Source organism: Falco naumanni, chromosome 7 (assembly GCF_017639655.2).
Source record: "Falco naumanni isolate bFalNau1 chromosome 7, bFalNau1.pat, whole genome shotgun sequence".
Classification (NCBI taxonomy): domain Eukaryota; kingdom Metazoa; phylum Chordata; class Aves; order Falconiformes; family Falconidae; genus Falco; species Falco naumanni.
The window spans coordinates 13,475,080-13,492,335 of NC_054060.1; the positions used below are offsets into that span (position 1 = coordinate 13,475,080).

General features: G+C 36.1%; 1 protein-coding gene across 2 annotated transcripts in view; it reads right to left on the bottom strand.

Annotated features, from left to right (window-relative positions):
* The window catches only part of EFL1 (elongation factor like GTPase 1), an 81,125-nt gene that overhangs the window by 11,047 nt on the left and 52,822 nt on the right, over window positions 1-17,256 (bottom strand). For both annotated transcript variants that reach the window (XM_040601449.1, XM_040601448.1), the window contains 3 exons: window positions 14,678-14,825; window positions 7,220-8,223; window positions 2,009-2,193 (listed from right to left, as the gene is read on the bottom strand). In XM_040601449.1, coding sequence (XP_040457383.1) covers window positions 2,009-2,193; window positions 7,220-8,223; window positions 14,678-14,825 — 1,337 coding nt within the window. The remainder of the gene's footprint in view (window positions 1-2,008; window positions 2,194-7,219; window positions 8,224-14,677; window positions 14,826-17,256) is intronic.

Below are 17,256 nucleotides of genomic sequence, written 5' to 3' on the forward strand. Positions count from 1 at the left end.
CTATAATTACATGTGAACATTTTCTTATGTGAAATTCCTAACACCTGACAGAATGAACATACATGCCAGGGTTTGGGGATAGAAGTGGAAGTCAGAGAGGCAAGGGGTTTATGTTTTTGCTTAGTATCGGAGCACAGTAGCTACAAATCCTAAAGAAACTGGCACAAAACAATGATTAGCTGGAATTAACATCCTTCTGACTGATGTTCCTTTAGGGCACTGATACCTGAGGCTGTTCAGACAAAAGACTAGTTAAGCCACAAAACCTCACCAGCACCTCAAATGAGAACAACCAAGACTGAGAGGACAACTGTACGCAATACTGCCAATCCTCACTGGTTTGAGGTACCTAATCTGTTACTGGCTTACACGTAGATCCCTATACCCAAAAAGCTGCAGGTTTATGGGGTTTTTTTGTGTGCATACACCATCTATGGAGGACAGTTATTGGGTTTCTCTTGGTTTGGGGTTTTTTTTTTTTTCCTCTTTCTTTCGGTGTATCTCTGTTTTTCCCTTCTATGGTCCTCCATGAAGTCAGACTTAGCTACAAGAAGGTTAAATGAATCGGTACTGGAGGACAGGTAAGTCCCTGGTCCACTGCAATTTCTAATGCCAGTAAGGTACCACTGCCAATGAAGACATAATGTACTTTCTGAAATGTACTCTTTCCAGGATTCCCAACTCCTTTGATAGCACTTGGCTGGTCTGCAGAGATCCTCCTTTTCTATTAGCATCCACATAAAATTCCTGATGCAGTTACAATTACTAACAAAGAAATACTGGCAGTGAAGTACTTAACAGATACTACCTAGTAGGGCAATTTGGCTACTACAAATGAGGAAGAATCCATACCATGTGAAAAAAAAAGCACATACTTTGGAGAGAAACAATGGTAAACACACCGTAGCTGGCAACTGCACGGAATACTAGTCCCACTGACCTCAAAAATCTGTAGTCTCAAAGACTTCACATTTGACATCACAAAATAAATCAGAAGATGAAATAAAACCAACCAAACAAAAAAAGACTTTACAATCCATTTACAAAAGTTTCTATGGTCCTAACACCAAATAAAAGAACATCTGATTTAAAAAAATAACACCCACAACCAAAACCAGAAAAAACTAGATTTCAGATATTTTAAAAATCTAATGTTAAAAGCTTATACCCTCTTACTCTTGCCCTTGAATTAATTTTTAATTCCTTCAGTGGACTCCTCAGAGGAGCTCTACAATGCAGGTGTGTCTGCCTTGAACAAGGAACTCTGATTTACAGCTTTTTATATTATTCCTTGAAGATCTACTATCCACATCATAGGATACAGTGCACTATCAGCTGTTGACACTCTCTATCAGTTTTCCCACTTGCACATTTTCTTTACACCTTCACTTTCACCTCTCCGTTTAAGTGACAAAGATGACCAAAGGGAATGATTTTGAGGATACCACCACTTACTATCACCAGACTTAATTCTGAAATAATGAAATCTATTCTCTTTGCCTTTAGGAATGAAAATATATGTTGATATAAGGACCAAAAAACCCCAAACCCCTAGGTGTATGTTAACCCCTAGAAGGTTAACTTTCATATGCATTAGATTTATTGTTACATTTTCTATTAGCAGTAGGCTGGGGTTGGTTTGTGTTTTGGGTTGGTTGGGTGGGGTTTTTTCCACTCCCCAAACAAGTTTACCAGAGAACTCATTTAAAAAGCCACATAAAATTGAGGAAAACACATTTATGAAGAATCACTTTCATTTGTGAAGGCCTCACTTTCTATTGAAATAGAGAAGCATGCCATCTAAACAAAACATAAATTAATTTCTGAACAGCATATCTATAAAAGGAAACAAGACAAATACAAAGCAACTTTTTTCCCCCCTCTTCATTTCAGAAAGGAATTAATCAAATGTCCTGACCAAAACTTAACCTTTTCCGCTTATTATTCCAGTCTGCCACATCTACAGGAAATAATCACCAAAACAGATGGAATGAATAGATATTTTTACCTCCCAGTGGCTGAACACCAGCTGCGGACTGGCCAGGCCACTAGTTCTCTTCCTGATTTCATCAGCAAAACCAAAGCTTTCTGCTACTGGCAGGACTGCCTTAATAATAAACACATCCGTCCCCTCTTTCATCTCCTCTTGTAACACTCTGCCTTCTCTTCTGGACAAGACAGCATACACACGACCTGCAAAGACGTAATTTTTATGAGCTTACCAATGTATTTATTTTCTGCATCATGAAGATAAATACATAAATATTTGCTTGGGAAAATTCATCATTAAGTAAAATTCATCATTTCTTTGGCTAAAATTCTTTCTTGGAAGCGGATTAATTAAGTGGACCCATTAAATTCAAGCAAACAACATGTTTTCCCAGTACAATGTGCAGAACCATATGAGTAACATTTAACACATCATTACAGCTGTACGGATCTAGACAATGCTTGTACTAGGCGCATTTTATACAATCATATGACTATTTTTTTAAAGGCACTTTGCCAGGTTATGTACCTGACTTGCTTTACTTCTTATAACCAAGTATTTGAGAAACATTACTCAGTTATCAAGCACTGGAACAGGCCGCTCAGGAAAGTGGTTGAATCACTGTCCCTGGAGGTATTCAAAAGATGTGTAGATGTGGCGCTTAGGAATGTGGTTTATTGGTGGAGACAGAGTGCCAGGTTGGACTCAATGATTTTAAAGGTCTTTTCCAACCGAAATGATTCTATGATTCTAAGACATATCACTGTGCTTCAGGAATCATATCTTAGCTACCTTCAGAAGTTTGTTTGGATCCCCACGTACCTGTATGGTACTTGTCCCAGATACTGCAGTGCTATTCTAATCACAGAAAGCTGGTTTATCTGAAATACTACATATTTATCGTGCTTAATATGTTCAATTAGTTTTTTAATTAATTCAGTCTTTAGTCATGTCTAATTTTTATTTTTCTTTCCCAAATTAATATTCAATCCATTGAAATACAGTGTCTATACCATGAAAGTAGGAGATGTGAAAATGGCCATGTTTGACTTTATGGTAGGCTTTAGGTTAATTTTGGAAAATGTTTTTGCAAATTTATGGGTTAAGCATTCTACAGATAAATACTAACAAACACTTTTGTGTTGATCAAGGTAATAAAAACACAATACAACCTATGTACTGAAGAAAGTGCTTTAGGAATGCTTTCATTTACAAATATATAGTAAGTATTGGATGCAAAAATTAATTTTAAAAGTACCTTGCCATGAAGAACAAGTTTATATCGATTTCTAAGAGGTTCAAATATTTTCTATTATATTGCACTTAAAAAACACAAATGCATATTGCTACCTTTTAAACAGCTGGTCAAAACTGACTCTTACTGGAAATAAATAGAAATATGCATTACTTCATAATACTTGCCACCTTTTCTTACTTGACAAAGATTTTGTTACATATTATAGCCACAGATATTGATTTGCATATATACTGTAAGCCTTCTGCAGGATACCAGAGAAAATATTGGAGTGGGTTCATGTGCCTTTATTTTTTAAGACACTCCACACAAGCACACAGCTAGTACTGTTACATCTTCCTGTCAGATGCAGGTAATGAAGCATCAGTTCAGCACCAATCATTTCAAGAGTTTATAGTTCTCTAATAAAATGGGGGTTGAAGTGTTTTTTTCTGTCATAACTGATAATTTTCTCTGCTCCTGCCCTTACCAGGACCTCCTCGCTGTTCCACTGACTGAACTTCACCTTTACGATGAACAATAGTCTTGTTATGGCTCACAAGGAAATGGAGGAAATACTTAAAATTCTATACTTAAAATCATAAAAAAGATTAAGGCATTCTGAAGATAAGTCACTGAGCTTGCCAGGGATGTACAGCCTTTGTTAACATAACTAGCAATTTCAATTCCATGGAAATTTCAGTGAGTCCAGAAAATTCTCAGATATGAAAGGGTCTTATCTCAGCACAGCTCACAAGTCAGTAACTGCTTTAAAATGCGAGTTTAAACATACACGCTGCAAAAGAGCACCACATCATGGTCACTGTACATACTGTGGATGTACTACACAGTATATATTAAAAGCTATTTGTTAAAGCAAGTAAGTTCAAAACCACTTTATAGGTTATTAACATTATAATTATTAAAATAAATATTTTAAGTAAGACATAGAAAACTTTGCACACATATTAATGAGGTAAGGTAACCTTTATGAAAAAGCACTTTAGATGCACATTTTTTGGCCATAACCCACTGAAGATTATCCTTTGAAAACATATAAGCCAGAAGATAATTTATAGCTTACTAAATGGTTTCTAGCTGCATGTATTTCATTCAAGCAGTCTGGAGTATTGCCTTAATTAATGCTATCACAAAGAAGCTATATAAGGTCTTCCGTTTTACCACTATGAGCAGACAGCAGTATACTGAAGAAATACTGGTTCTACCGCTACACTAATTAGTTGAATGGATTTAGCAGCATCAATCACCACGAAATACTGTTAAGATCTTCCTGTTTGAAGCAGTTAAAGCAGTTATTTTGAAAACATGATACTACTTCAAGAACAGCTTCAAGGTGCTGTAACAGAGAACAAACCTGTGCATAAGACTCACTTTAAATACATATTAAAACCAGCTCCTTCAGTCCTGTTCACCACTTTACTGAAGGATATTTCAGTGCATTAAGTGGAAACACTAAACTCATTTTCGTACTCCCTGCACGCAAAAAAAATAAAATACTTAAGCTTCATACTGGAAAGCAATACTGTGGAAGGACAACAGGATCAGCATTTGCAAGAGCCATGGGGCCATCACAAATTCAGTAAACAGGGAAGGACGAGCTGCTCTTCTGTTTTGGAAGCTGCAGGTTTTCACTTACACAACTGAGCCAGAGGTAATATTACAAATTGATTTGCACTGTCCCCTAAAATGCTGTGATCCAAAATTTTAATATTTTTATTTTTTAAAAAATAAAGACATAAGAATTGCTATGAAAATCCAAGCCCAAAAGCTACAAACTGAGTCTGGTAAAGTATCTTCCCAACTAAGTTTCAATGACATCAGCAAAATGAAAAGAGTCCAGCTTTCAGTCTCCGGAACACCTAGACTAAGGAAGAAGAGCTCAAAAGGTAGGAATATCAACAGGCCAAAGCTAATAATAATTAAACACATGATACTAGTTCAGAATACTCTTCAGCTTTGGGGAGTTTACATAGAAGTTCCATAAAGCAGGATTGTGTAAAAATGAATTTTTCTAGTGAACTAATTGTAGGAATGAGATGCTCCAAGTAATACCTGCTGGGAAACACCAGATGTATGCGGGACCCAAGTCTAAACCCAAGGCCTGTTACACTGGACATGTATAAGCTTGCAAGCCATTACTGCGTGCTTCCTCCCTTGCTCCCCTCCTCAGCTCCAGTTCAGTTTATTTTCATTGTCAGAAAAGTCTGATGGAAAAACCTTTATATACCGAAATAAGGAACTTTATAAAAGAACTAGCTTTCTCAGAAGCTAACAGCTTAGAAACAAGCAGATTAATGTGAAGATAGATTAAACTCAACTGGGTATCAACATATGGAAGATCAAACAAAAGAATAAAGGTACCAAAGTCAGTGGTTTATCACATGTCAACTGCCAAGTCTTACTTGTTAGCATGTGTGCTCTTCACTTCCCCTAACGAGGATGCAATTTATTAGCTTAAACTTCCCTAATAAAAATTAAACCCATTAATTTGTAATGAACTAAGTGCATGTCCATGGTTATTACCACACAACTCACACTCGTTAGCCTGGACTAATTTTCTTGCATGCCTGAATCCTAAATTACACTCATTAAGAAAAATATATATATATATATAAAAAAATTTATATATAATTATTTATATATATATGTATATGTGCACATTAGAAAGCCATGTTTCCATTTGGTTTTATGGCACAACTTATCAGCTGATACATGTTAATCACTATAAACAATCATGCTTTTCCAGCAGTGGGCATTTTCAAAACCAGCAATTCACACAGTGTTTTTGTAATTTGAAATTTGATAATTTCCCTGTAGTTTGAGGTAGCAATTCAGACATATTGTGCTCCTGGACCAGTAATGAGTAATGCTACAAAGTCTAATTGGACAGGCATTCTTACATGTTAAAAAATAATTAAAGACAGTTTGAAATGCAGAAGTTCTACGTCATAGGAAGTTGTAGTTTAAGGTAATGCGCTAATAAGCTTACAGCAGGACACCTTTAACCAGGCCTGCTAGAGGGTACCTCCAGAAAGGAACAGGACCACACATCTGTACAAAAAAATTGCTCATTCAAAGGCACTTCTTTTCACTACATGCAGTTGTAAATTCTTCTCTTCAGACCAATCTGGTTTGTATACTGCTATCGTTATGCTTGTATGCAAAACAGATGAGATTTTTACAACAATTAACAAATCTTTAATTATTGGATGTGAAATATACTATAATTTCTGTCATGATTAGTATAGTCAATTTACTGATAGCTTAAATGCAATGGAAGTTAGTTTTAACAAAAATCTTGGTGCACTGGATCAGACTTAGCATGCAAGCAACTCCCACGGAAAACTCCAAGATGTTATGTTAACTAAGTGGTGTTGCAAGTAGGTCATAAAACCAAGTTTAAGTAGGTGTAAGTGGTAAGGTAATGTAACTGACATGAATTTGGTATGCACTGGGTTTGCAGTCAGTAACTTGCATACCAGAAGGACACAGATGCTACTGAAAAAAACCACCCCATAATCAAAAAACTACTCAACATTCTTTTTTTCCTGAACATCTTGAAATAGCATTTACTAAGATTCTGCACTCATTTTTAAAACAGGATAGGTTTCCTCATGTCTTCATGAAACTAATGCTTAATTATGAGGCACAATATTGATATTCATGTTTACTCAGGTTGAATTATAAAAACTTCATAAAAAGGCAACATTTGGTACCTTGCACTTCAAAAAAAGTATAGCATTGCTATTTATGCATATGCTTCAGATAAGCACAATGAATGCTGAATTTTCATTCAGAATATTATAAAGACTACAGGCATCACAGAGTCATTGTAATCTACAGGAGAACTATGTAAAAGACTTCTGATAAAACTTTTAATCAAGTTATACTTCCTGATACAGCCTAATTTATAAAACCTTACCTTGGAACTCAGAAAGAAAATTCTTGACAAAGGTTTATTTTGTCTGTCTTACCTAAAACTTCTGCAGTAGCCATAATTTCACATGTGTACATTGCTGCCATAAGCCTCTGTGGTTTTGCTTGCAAAGCATAACGACAAGCTTCCTTCATGGTGGCAATCAGTTGTCCAGAGAAGGGACCATAACAATCTGCAAGTAAAACTTCTCCCTTGTGTTTACTAATTTTCTCAGTTGGTTTTGTAACACTTTGACTGCTGTCCTGGTGTTCATTCGCACTGCAAACTTCATCAGCACAACTCCTCGTTAGAGCAGCATCTTCATTTTGTTTATGTTCTACGGCATCACAGTTCCCTGAATCCTGACTGCTAGTCGACAGCATCTCTCCAACTTTATTTATTTCCCATTTTTCCACTGTAAAACAAACACCCATGAGGGGTTCTTCACACATGGGACCTGAAAGCGTAGCCAGCTGAAATCCACTTACTATGCTGTTGTCAAAGTCTCTGTATTTACTTGCTTCTTTCACAGCGTTCCCAAGGCACTGCCACACAGATCTTTTATAGCCCTCAAAATTATATAACAAAATATTAGGCCCACACTTCCGTGGTCCAAATGACCAGATCTGATCAACAGCATTTCTCCACTTTCTTCCCTGCAGATTTTGCTCCAACTTTTGTTTGAATTCCTTGATCCTATCCAGAGTCTTCTGATTTATCTCATGGGTTTTTTTCTCTTCATTCAGAGATGTGTTGAGTTGCTCCATAGTTCGAATTAAGTCGCTGTTTTCTTCAAGAAGTCGAGTTACCTCCTCAGGAAGTGGCACTGCTCTTACGCTGAGAGTAGCTTGTTTATTTGGAGTAGATATTGTAATAAGCCCATCTGAATCAACTTGAACTCCTTCAGGAATTTTATTTGGGTCCTCTTTTGTTTGGTGTATGACAGCAACTTTCTGCTGTTTTCCTATTTCTTCATTCACCATATCGACTTTTGGAGGTCTTGTTATTGTCTCTCGGAATGGTATAATAGGTGCTGATACACTAATCTGTACCTTTGCAAACCTGTAAAATAAAAGTTTAAAAATTAGTTTAAAATTTAAAAAAAGACTTTTAAACTTGGGTGTGGGAGGTAGGGCAATAGCCTTAACATGGAACAGATGTTCATGAATAAATCTGACTGCAACACAGATTACTAGGTAATGCATTTCAAACTCTTAAAAACTTTGTCATGTAACTCAAAAGAGAAGTATTGCCTCTTACGTCTTCAGGTAGAATTGGAAAGGAACTGAAGAAAATAAAAGAAAAAGCATTGCTGTGCCTCCATGTAAGTTCCCAGTTCACCCACATCTTGGCAACTATGTGCTGCTGTTCTCTCCCCTCAAACCAGATACAACTTAACTAGAAAAACATGAGGCTAAGGATGATGAAAGGTATGAGAGCACAAGCAGCCTTCAGCCTGCAACAGAGGTCTACAAAATCATGAGGGCATGGGGAAGGCTGATCAGGATTAACTGACAAGGAAACCACAACAGGCCGGGACCAGAAAATGGTTATGGCCCAGGAAAACATTACGGTTACTCTGTTTTTACTCTTTCCCAGACATCTGCTCCAGGCCACGCTGCTGCAGACAGCACTGAGCAAGATGGATACTTGATTTGAACCACTACAGCTGTTCATACAGCAAGACGCTCTGAAAAGATGAAGCGCTGGGTAAGCTGAACAGGCTTTTGTAAAGAAGTGTGGAGCCGCAGCTGTACAACCTTGTAGGTTTAGCTCAAGTACCCTCTCTGCAGCGAAGAGCGTTTGGCACGCTGATACTCCCATCTTCTCCACACTCCTGGCACAGCAGATTCAAATCTGTGCGTAATACTGTGCTGCCCTTGTCCGTGAAACCAGCACTGCAGCACAGAAGCAGGAGCATTAATGTAGGAAAAAAAAAGCTTTTGGCAAATTCATAGTGCGATTAGCTAGCCAAAGCCTTAACCACTATTCTCCTCACAAACGTAAAGGATCATTCATAATTGTGATCTTGTAGCAAACGTAAATACACAAGGCACTGTTCTGAAGGTGGCAGTCAATGACTGCCTGCATTGGGTTGTACCAGCAGATAGGGACACATTTGTTACAGAATCATGCCAGGTAATTATTTCGTGTGTAGACCTGTCATTAGTAGCAGCCCTTTCTCTGCTATAAAGCAAAACACAATCCCTCTCTCTCATACATCCCAAGTAGCTTTATACTGTACAGTCACTTCAATAAAAATCAAGCTGTATTTTTTTTTAATTAAGTTACTTATGTGAGTACAGCTTATACAAAACTAAAACATAAAAAAGAAGCTATGGGAGATAATTAAAATAAATTGACCATTAACTACAGACAAAAATTAAACTATCAATTCTACACCAGAAAACCCTATTATTTCAGGTCATTAAATGCTTTTCAGTTTGTTAGAAGAGTTTATATTGGAAGATTCTCAAAGATAATAAAATTTCCTAATGGAAGAAAATAAACAAATTTTTAATGCTGTGGTGAATCTTATTTGTGGGCTAATTAAGAAAAAGTAAATTTGATCTTTGCCTTTAAGGAACCACGGAAAGCACAAAATAAAATGGGGTATGAGACTGTAGGTAAAGATTTTGGTCTTTTTCCATGCCAAAAGAAAGGAAAAAAATGTTACCAGCGCAGTTCAGCCTGTTTAACTATAATTCATATTCTGCTTTGCAAGAAATGTACCAATTTTTAAAGGAATTGTTTCAGGTCAAGAGTTGAAAGATACAACCTAAAAAACTTTCTTTTTTCTTTTGAACTAAATTGGGAAGATAGTCTACACAGTGAAAAAAACCCTGATTTGGAAATAAAAACATTTAGGAAATACCAAGTACAGTAGACCACAATAAGAGAGAATGACAGAAGTTTCAACAATATTGTAGTATTGGCATTTATAACAGTGATGAAGTGTGATTATTAAGGAACTGATATATTTTCCACAACAATGCTATTAACCAACAGCAATGTTTTTCAGATTAGTTGGTATTTATTATTTGTCTTTAAGTGAGTACTTTGCATGAAAACTTTCACTACACTTTAAAAAAAGTATTCCACAAGATAAGAAAATAAAATACTAGCAATTAAAATGCTCTAGAAATAAAATCTTCACATCTTTGAGTATGCCACCATGTTATTTTACCACCCAGCCAGGAAGTGCCAGATTTGTTAGCTTTCATATATTTAATAAACATCTCTACATTTATTCATAAAGGATCACCTTTTTTATCTTCAGGTGCAACTTCATGACCAGAACATCCTGCATGGTATTTTATCTCTGTACTGTAATCACAGAGGCTGAAAATTGCCAATGGCACCATGGCAAAACCCTGGGTTTTCCGTAACTATGAAATGGATGTTTATTAAGTGCACATAATCAGCACCTTGTTCAAATACATTCAGGATTTAATGCCGCTGAAGACAGTGGAATGTTGAAAGCTTCCCATCAAATCTGGAAAACAGCCTATATTTTTCACCTCATCTGAAGGGGAAAAACAATAGTCTCATAGAAAAATCTCAGAGGAAACAACTTGTTTGGAAATGAAATGTTCCTACCACTGGTAAAATGGTAATCCTCTGTCTTCAAAGATTTGTAACAGCTTTTTCTAGCTACATAACCTAAAAATTATATTCTACTGATTATTATCTCACTGTTACAACCTGTGGTATAGCAAGCTAGCACCAGATCAATGTACAATGGGGTTTGGTCTATTTATTTGAGCAATGAAGGTATAAAAATAATGTTTGATTCTGCCAGCTGAATTAGGCTCAGTTTTAAAAACACATGGCGAAAACAAGACCATAATTGGAATGACCTGTTTCTAAGGCCCAAATACTATTTACTTTCATTTATCCCACTAATGAACTAGAGATAGAACTACTCTATAAACTAATGAACTAATAGAACTACTTTATTACACAAAGGGAAAGTTAGTTTTTTGATAAGGATAAGTCACTGATCCCTGTAAAGGAGGTGCAGTTAGATTTTCATGCTGCTATAGTCTACATTCAAAACCAAAATTAACAAAAATTACGTTGCAGTATGCATAACTTAAAGGATGAATTACCTACATGATTGCATGGCCATCTGTGAGGTTAATACAATGCATTCAGGAATACTCATACTTCAGCTCTATCACTCTAAAGCTGAAATATTTTGCTGTAATCAGGTTTAGAATAGCCACTTCTCTGCATCAAGCCTCAGTTCTATTAGTAACACCTACAGCTGAAAGCTAGTAGTAGCTCAATAGCTGCCTGCAAATAAAACCACCACAACTACCACTACCTGAAATCACAGGTACTGATAGCCAAGCAAACGCAGCTCAAAGTAACTCGTTAGTTTTAATCTGTATGATTTGAGCCTTGAGAAACCACCAAAGGCTCTGTCCTTTACACCACGGACTACATGGTCCCAGGAGCTCTAAAGCAACTCACTCCAAATACTTAACAAGTCTGGGAAGAGTGATGATTAACATCACTGTTTCTGTGACTGGTAATCTTGGTCTTTATAAACCCCCTTTTATTAAAGCTCGCACTAAGCCTTCATGAGAGCTACAATTCATTGCATCAAAAAGTGTTCCACACCAGATTATTTTAGAAGCCGTTAGTCTAGACTCCAAGAAAGTGCAACTCGAGGAAAAAAACTAGGATAGTTTTCTATCAAGCTAGGATAGCGTCTGGATTTTTATTGCAACTAAGCATGAACAGAAACTGCCAAGGGTTATTACACAGAGAATGGAAATGAAGCACTGCTTTACTCAGGCAACCAGCATTACATTAACAGAAATAATTTTGTCCTTTGGTCCGATAACCAGTATTATAACAGTTTCATAATATAAAGGGATGCTTTAAAGTCAGCTGAAACATTTTAGGTATATCAAATCTCTTGAGTAATGGCAAGCAAAAAAGGAATAATGATTTATTACGTTTACCTGACAGACCCAAAATTCAGAGTTGTCTATCCCCCTTAACCACTCATGAGGTCTGATCAGGTCCATTAAATGACAACAGGAAATTTTGGTTAGTCCTTTTAAGTTCTAGTAAATTTTGGCAATCATAAAAAAGTTGCAGAGGAAAAGCAAATGTAATCATGAGCTTTATTTACATGGGACTCAAAAAACAGATCTGTCCTTTTTGCAGTTTTCCCACGCACTTGTATTATACTTAAAAACAAAAAACAAAAACAAAAAGAAAAAGGCTCCACACCACCACCACCACCTTCATTCTCTTTGTTTCTCATTCTGAACAGGGTAATTTAATCCCCTCGTGCTTAGTATTTGCAATGCTCTTTGGACAGAAAGTTCCAAAACTTTCTGTTGTAAAATGCAGAAAATAAAATGCTCGAAGTTAAAAGGTCTAATTTATTACTCTATTCAAAAAGCGCTAATTAGGAAGAAAAAAGAAAAATAAGTGTAGGTATATTAGGCAGAACATCCATATTTAATCATTTAGATAAACATGGATGACACTGATCTTTTACTTGTTTCCATGTCTCTTCACATCTTTGACAGTATCACTTGAGCATAATTTTCTAAATACATACTGGGAAAGCTAAAATTAAATATGTGCCTTTGAAAAAGTTTGATTGAAGTCCTGACAAAGACAATTCAGTGTAGTTTCAACTCAGCAGAACCTCCTCAGTTTCTGTAATTACTCAAAAAATGTCAACTCTTCAAAAAACAGTTGATGCTATTATGATAGATGCTGAGACCAGAATCCTGCCCTGCTACATCAAGTAGCACTTAAGCATTTTGAATAACCATTCCCAATATTTTGGGGAAAAAACTTGTGGGTAACAGTTTAAGCGCATTATACTCTGTCTCAACCCCTAGTTCACAAGTTGCTATTCCAAACTACGTGCGTTTAGAAGTTAAATATTTGTAGAGAAACACACAGAGCTAATATAACTAACATTTCAGACCACAACTTTTCGTCTTCACACTTTAACAGTTAATAGTTTAAATAGTTAACTGATGCAAAGTTTACCACTGTCAGAACTCACATGGAATCCCTGTGCGAGGCAGGGAACCCTTCACTTGTCCTCCTACAAAATGGGGAGAGAAGGAAGGGACAATTCTTGTCCCACAAGCTAGTATGTGAGGGCTGGCAGCTAAGTCCTTAGAGATGGCTAGAAGGAGCACAAGCTAGTAAATACAGTTGCTCCCAACTAATTTTGGGAGCTGGTCCGCAAGTGAGAGAAAATGGCAGCATGAACCAAATGTCAAATCCAAGTGGGTCATAGTGGGAGCCCTGCTAGTCTGTGCCCTCAGGTGTTTCTTGTTTCGGCTTACAATGCCAAAAGCACAGAGTGTTTATGTGCTTTGGTAGTTTGGAACATTGACAACATATTCTTGTGGAATACAAGCAAGGGACACAAAATGGTCATTGCTGGCAGTTTATAATTCTCTTAACAAAAGCCAAATTAGAAAACTACTCAGAAATAACCCAAAATTATGTTCACAAAAGAAAAAGTTAGAAATGTAAACATAGGGACTGCTACCAGCTGCTCACTACAATCCTGTTTCCCCATCACACAACTATTATCTTATTAGTATTTTCCAGATTTTGACCACTGCCATTAATAAAGGCATTTCTACGCTTTGCTATGCAAACTGCAGCTAAAGACAGGCACAACCAGTTTTGCTATATTTAGCACATTTCATTCAAGCGAGGCGTATCAATAAATAATATTGGTTTTGAAAGTGGTAAAAAGTGTTGCACTAAGTTGGAATGAGGATAACCATTAAAACATATATCCAATTTTAAAACTGATCCAGTCTAACTTCCAGATATGACTGTTGTCTGACACCAACTAGAACAAATATGGGTACAGTAAGACAGACATTCAACTATCCATCATCAGGTTTTCTTTTAGGTTTAGAAAGAAAATGACAGTAAAGGTATGTGGACAGAAGTACCAGAATTTTTTTAGTAAATGCAGTTACAGGAAAGGACTGTTTCAAGACAATTGTTCTTCTACCAAGAAATATTAGAAGATACCAAATATATGCATTTATGCTTGCAAAAAATCCTGCTCATTAATAAGGGAACAGATTAACATTAAAAAAAATATTAATGTGAAGAGTAGGATAGAGTGTGCACATACAATTTTTTGGTCTTGAGCTTTCTAATTTTTGAGAGTTCATTCAGACGTGATTCCCCTCACAGGTTTTATTTTGTATAAATGGTACATTACATTCTTAACAGGACTCCTAAACCTATTGCAATTTATCATTTCCAGAAAATGCCCAAAAGGTGCGTAAGATGTACAGAAGTGATGAGATAGTACCTTCTGCCCAACTTCAGGTAATTTTATAGCTACAAAATGGTGCATTTATGATCCAGTAGTAAAAAAGGTTAGTGGATGAAGCTTCCATTTTACCAGAACACAGATCAAAGATATGCATCTGACAGAGAAATACAACAGACACCTACTGAACTAAAAATATTTCTACCTCCTTGCCCCTCTAACCTTTCTTTCAGGTCATCCAAGCAACGCTGAAGATGAACTTCTCCTGCTGTCACTAGCACATGCTCTCCTGTCTCCTGGATTAAAACTTGGACACACGGATCAGCTTGGTTTAAAAGCTTCATTCCTCTGACCAGCTGAGGCATATCACCTGGCAAAATAAGGTATTATTAACAAAGTAATACTGAAGAAGGAATACTTAAAGTAGGATATACTTAAAGTAAGAAATGGTAACACTCATTTTTATAGAAGTCTAAACACAAAACCACATTTTGGGAATACTCAAAAACTTTCAGCTAAATTCTGAGGTCTTTCTGTGGACACATTTCTGGCTATGAGTCACAAAGAATGGTATGGTTTAAGAGCAGCAACTGAAGACAGAAACTATACTCATAATTTATCTATCAAGAATTTATGCACTGATTATGAAATTCATATTATACAATCATAACCATGGTACACAGTTAAATGGATTACCCACTTTTGGTTTACATAGATTTTTTTTTTTTTTTTTTTTTACACAATAGGTTTAGTATACCAAACTAGCAAACTGTGACTGTATTATCCTGCTTCCTACATACAATTAACTCCAGAAACAGCTCACAACCAATTAAAAAAGTTATCAATATGAAGTGCTCAAAAATTTCAGAACTTCACTCCTCATTTGCACAAATTATCAAGAGATAGAATGTTTCTTATTTACTACAACTGTTTCAAGTTGTCATTCAGTAAATAACATTTCTTTGCAATCTTTCATGGTTAAGTGTAGCAACCTGTAAATTGCTAGTGTTTAAAATGCTCCAAAGACACAAATAATAATATTTTAAGTTTACTAAAATAAAAGAAAAATTATTCCGTATGGATTACTTCGAAGGCATAAAAGCGAATGAATCACAGGAAGGATTTAAACTAGCTGGAAGCCACTGAAAAGCTTTAATGTTATTACAACCTGAAAAGGGGAAAAACGGGGAATGTGAGAGCTTTTCAGTGAAACAAAACACAGCTGTTCCCAAAATGAAGGTGTTTAAAAAGAGTTGCCTTAAAGTTAATGGAGAAAGAACAACACCAGCTGAGTCAAATTTCGCTAGATTACATCAAAGCTATGCATAAACACATCATGTCAGCAGCCTTTCATAATTAATACAATTTAAAAAAATTGATTACGATTCCTTTTTCTTACTTTACATATGGGGTAAAGAATACCCATAGGCTTTCTAGGAATGCATATTCATATTCAGAAAGAAAAGTGACATTAAACTTGTCATTCACTTGGAAACTATTAAAAGAAATATGATATTGTATATTTAATGCTAAGCTTGTGAGGGTGTAATAGAAACATATCCTTGAAAACTAGACATAAAAATAAAATAAACAGTGGAAAACACACAGTGTTAGTTCACATAGTCAACAAAGTTGAACAAATACTTTCAACCTTATCTTCTACATTTAAGCCCACCGAAAGGGATGCACAGATTTAATTTTTTTCTTTTAGAACTTACGGTAACCATACAGGAAAATTTTGACATGAATGTGAAGACATGCAGTAATTTTGTAAAATATACATAGGGAAATAATTTGCATTTATTTGAGTCATTTTCCAAATAAGCAGATGTTCTTTTGAAGTAGGTTTGCTGTAGAAATCCAAGGCACCCATATGTGACAATTTGCTAGGGCCACCTCAAGACTATATGCAGCTCACTGGACAACTGATTGCTTTCAAACTGCAATGGTGATATTATGTTTGTCTTCCTATTACTACAAGCTGCAGTTGAATTTCAGGAAACCTTTGCAAGTATACCTTTGAGGTTTCTGTTGCTCTAAGAAATTTAGTTCAAACCATAGATTCAGAAGTTACCAGGGAGGAGTAATTAAGTAATGGTGTAAGAATGATACGGATTCATTTTCTTGAGGAAAAAAAAATGACCCCAAAAATCAGTCTAGAATTACATCCCTTAAACATTTTCAACTTAATACTACACTCAGCAGAACCAGTAATTTCCAATACTTTCAAAACTGCTTTAACAAATACACCATGAATGATACAAGATTATCTGTTATTCAAACATGCGGGATAAATAGCTGCTAAGCTGCCCAATCACTTTCTGAAAAACATGTAATCTTAGTGTTACTGTATTTTGTGGCTAAACAGACAGCCAGTTATTTTGGTTCCACCAACCCTACAACAACAACAAATAGAATTTGGGCTGAAATTAAAATATAGCCAGAGATATACTAGTCTCTGGTTGAAGGAGGGAGGGGGTGCGAATAATCACTTAGAAGCAGTGCTGCAAGTCTGTACCACGAGTTTCATGATATAGCACAAAAGAATGTCAGTGGAAGTGAAGAACCCAAAGATATACCTCCTTTCACAGTAAAGGAATACTGAACCTTCAGCATCACGTGGTGTCTTACTTGAGGAACAGCGAAGTCTGACCACAAAGCGCACAACAAGGTCTTTTGTATCAGCTCACCTGCTGAAACATGACCTAGCCAGCTAGAAGAATTCACGAGGACAATAAAGTATGGTCCTCTAGCAAACATATATATTCATTTTATACTGGGTCAGTCACTAATTTGGTGGA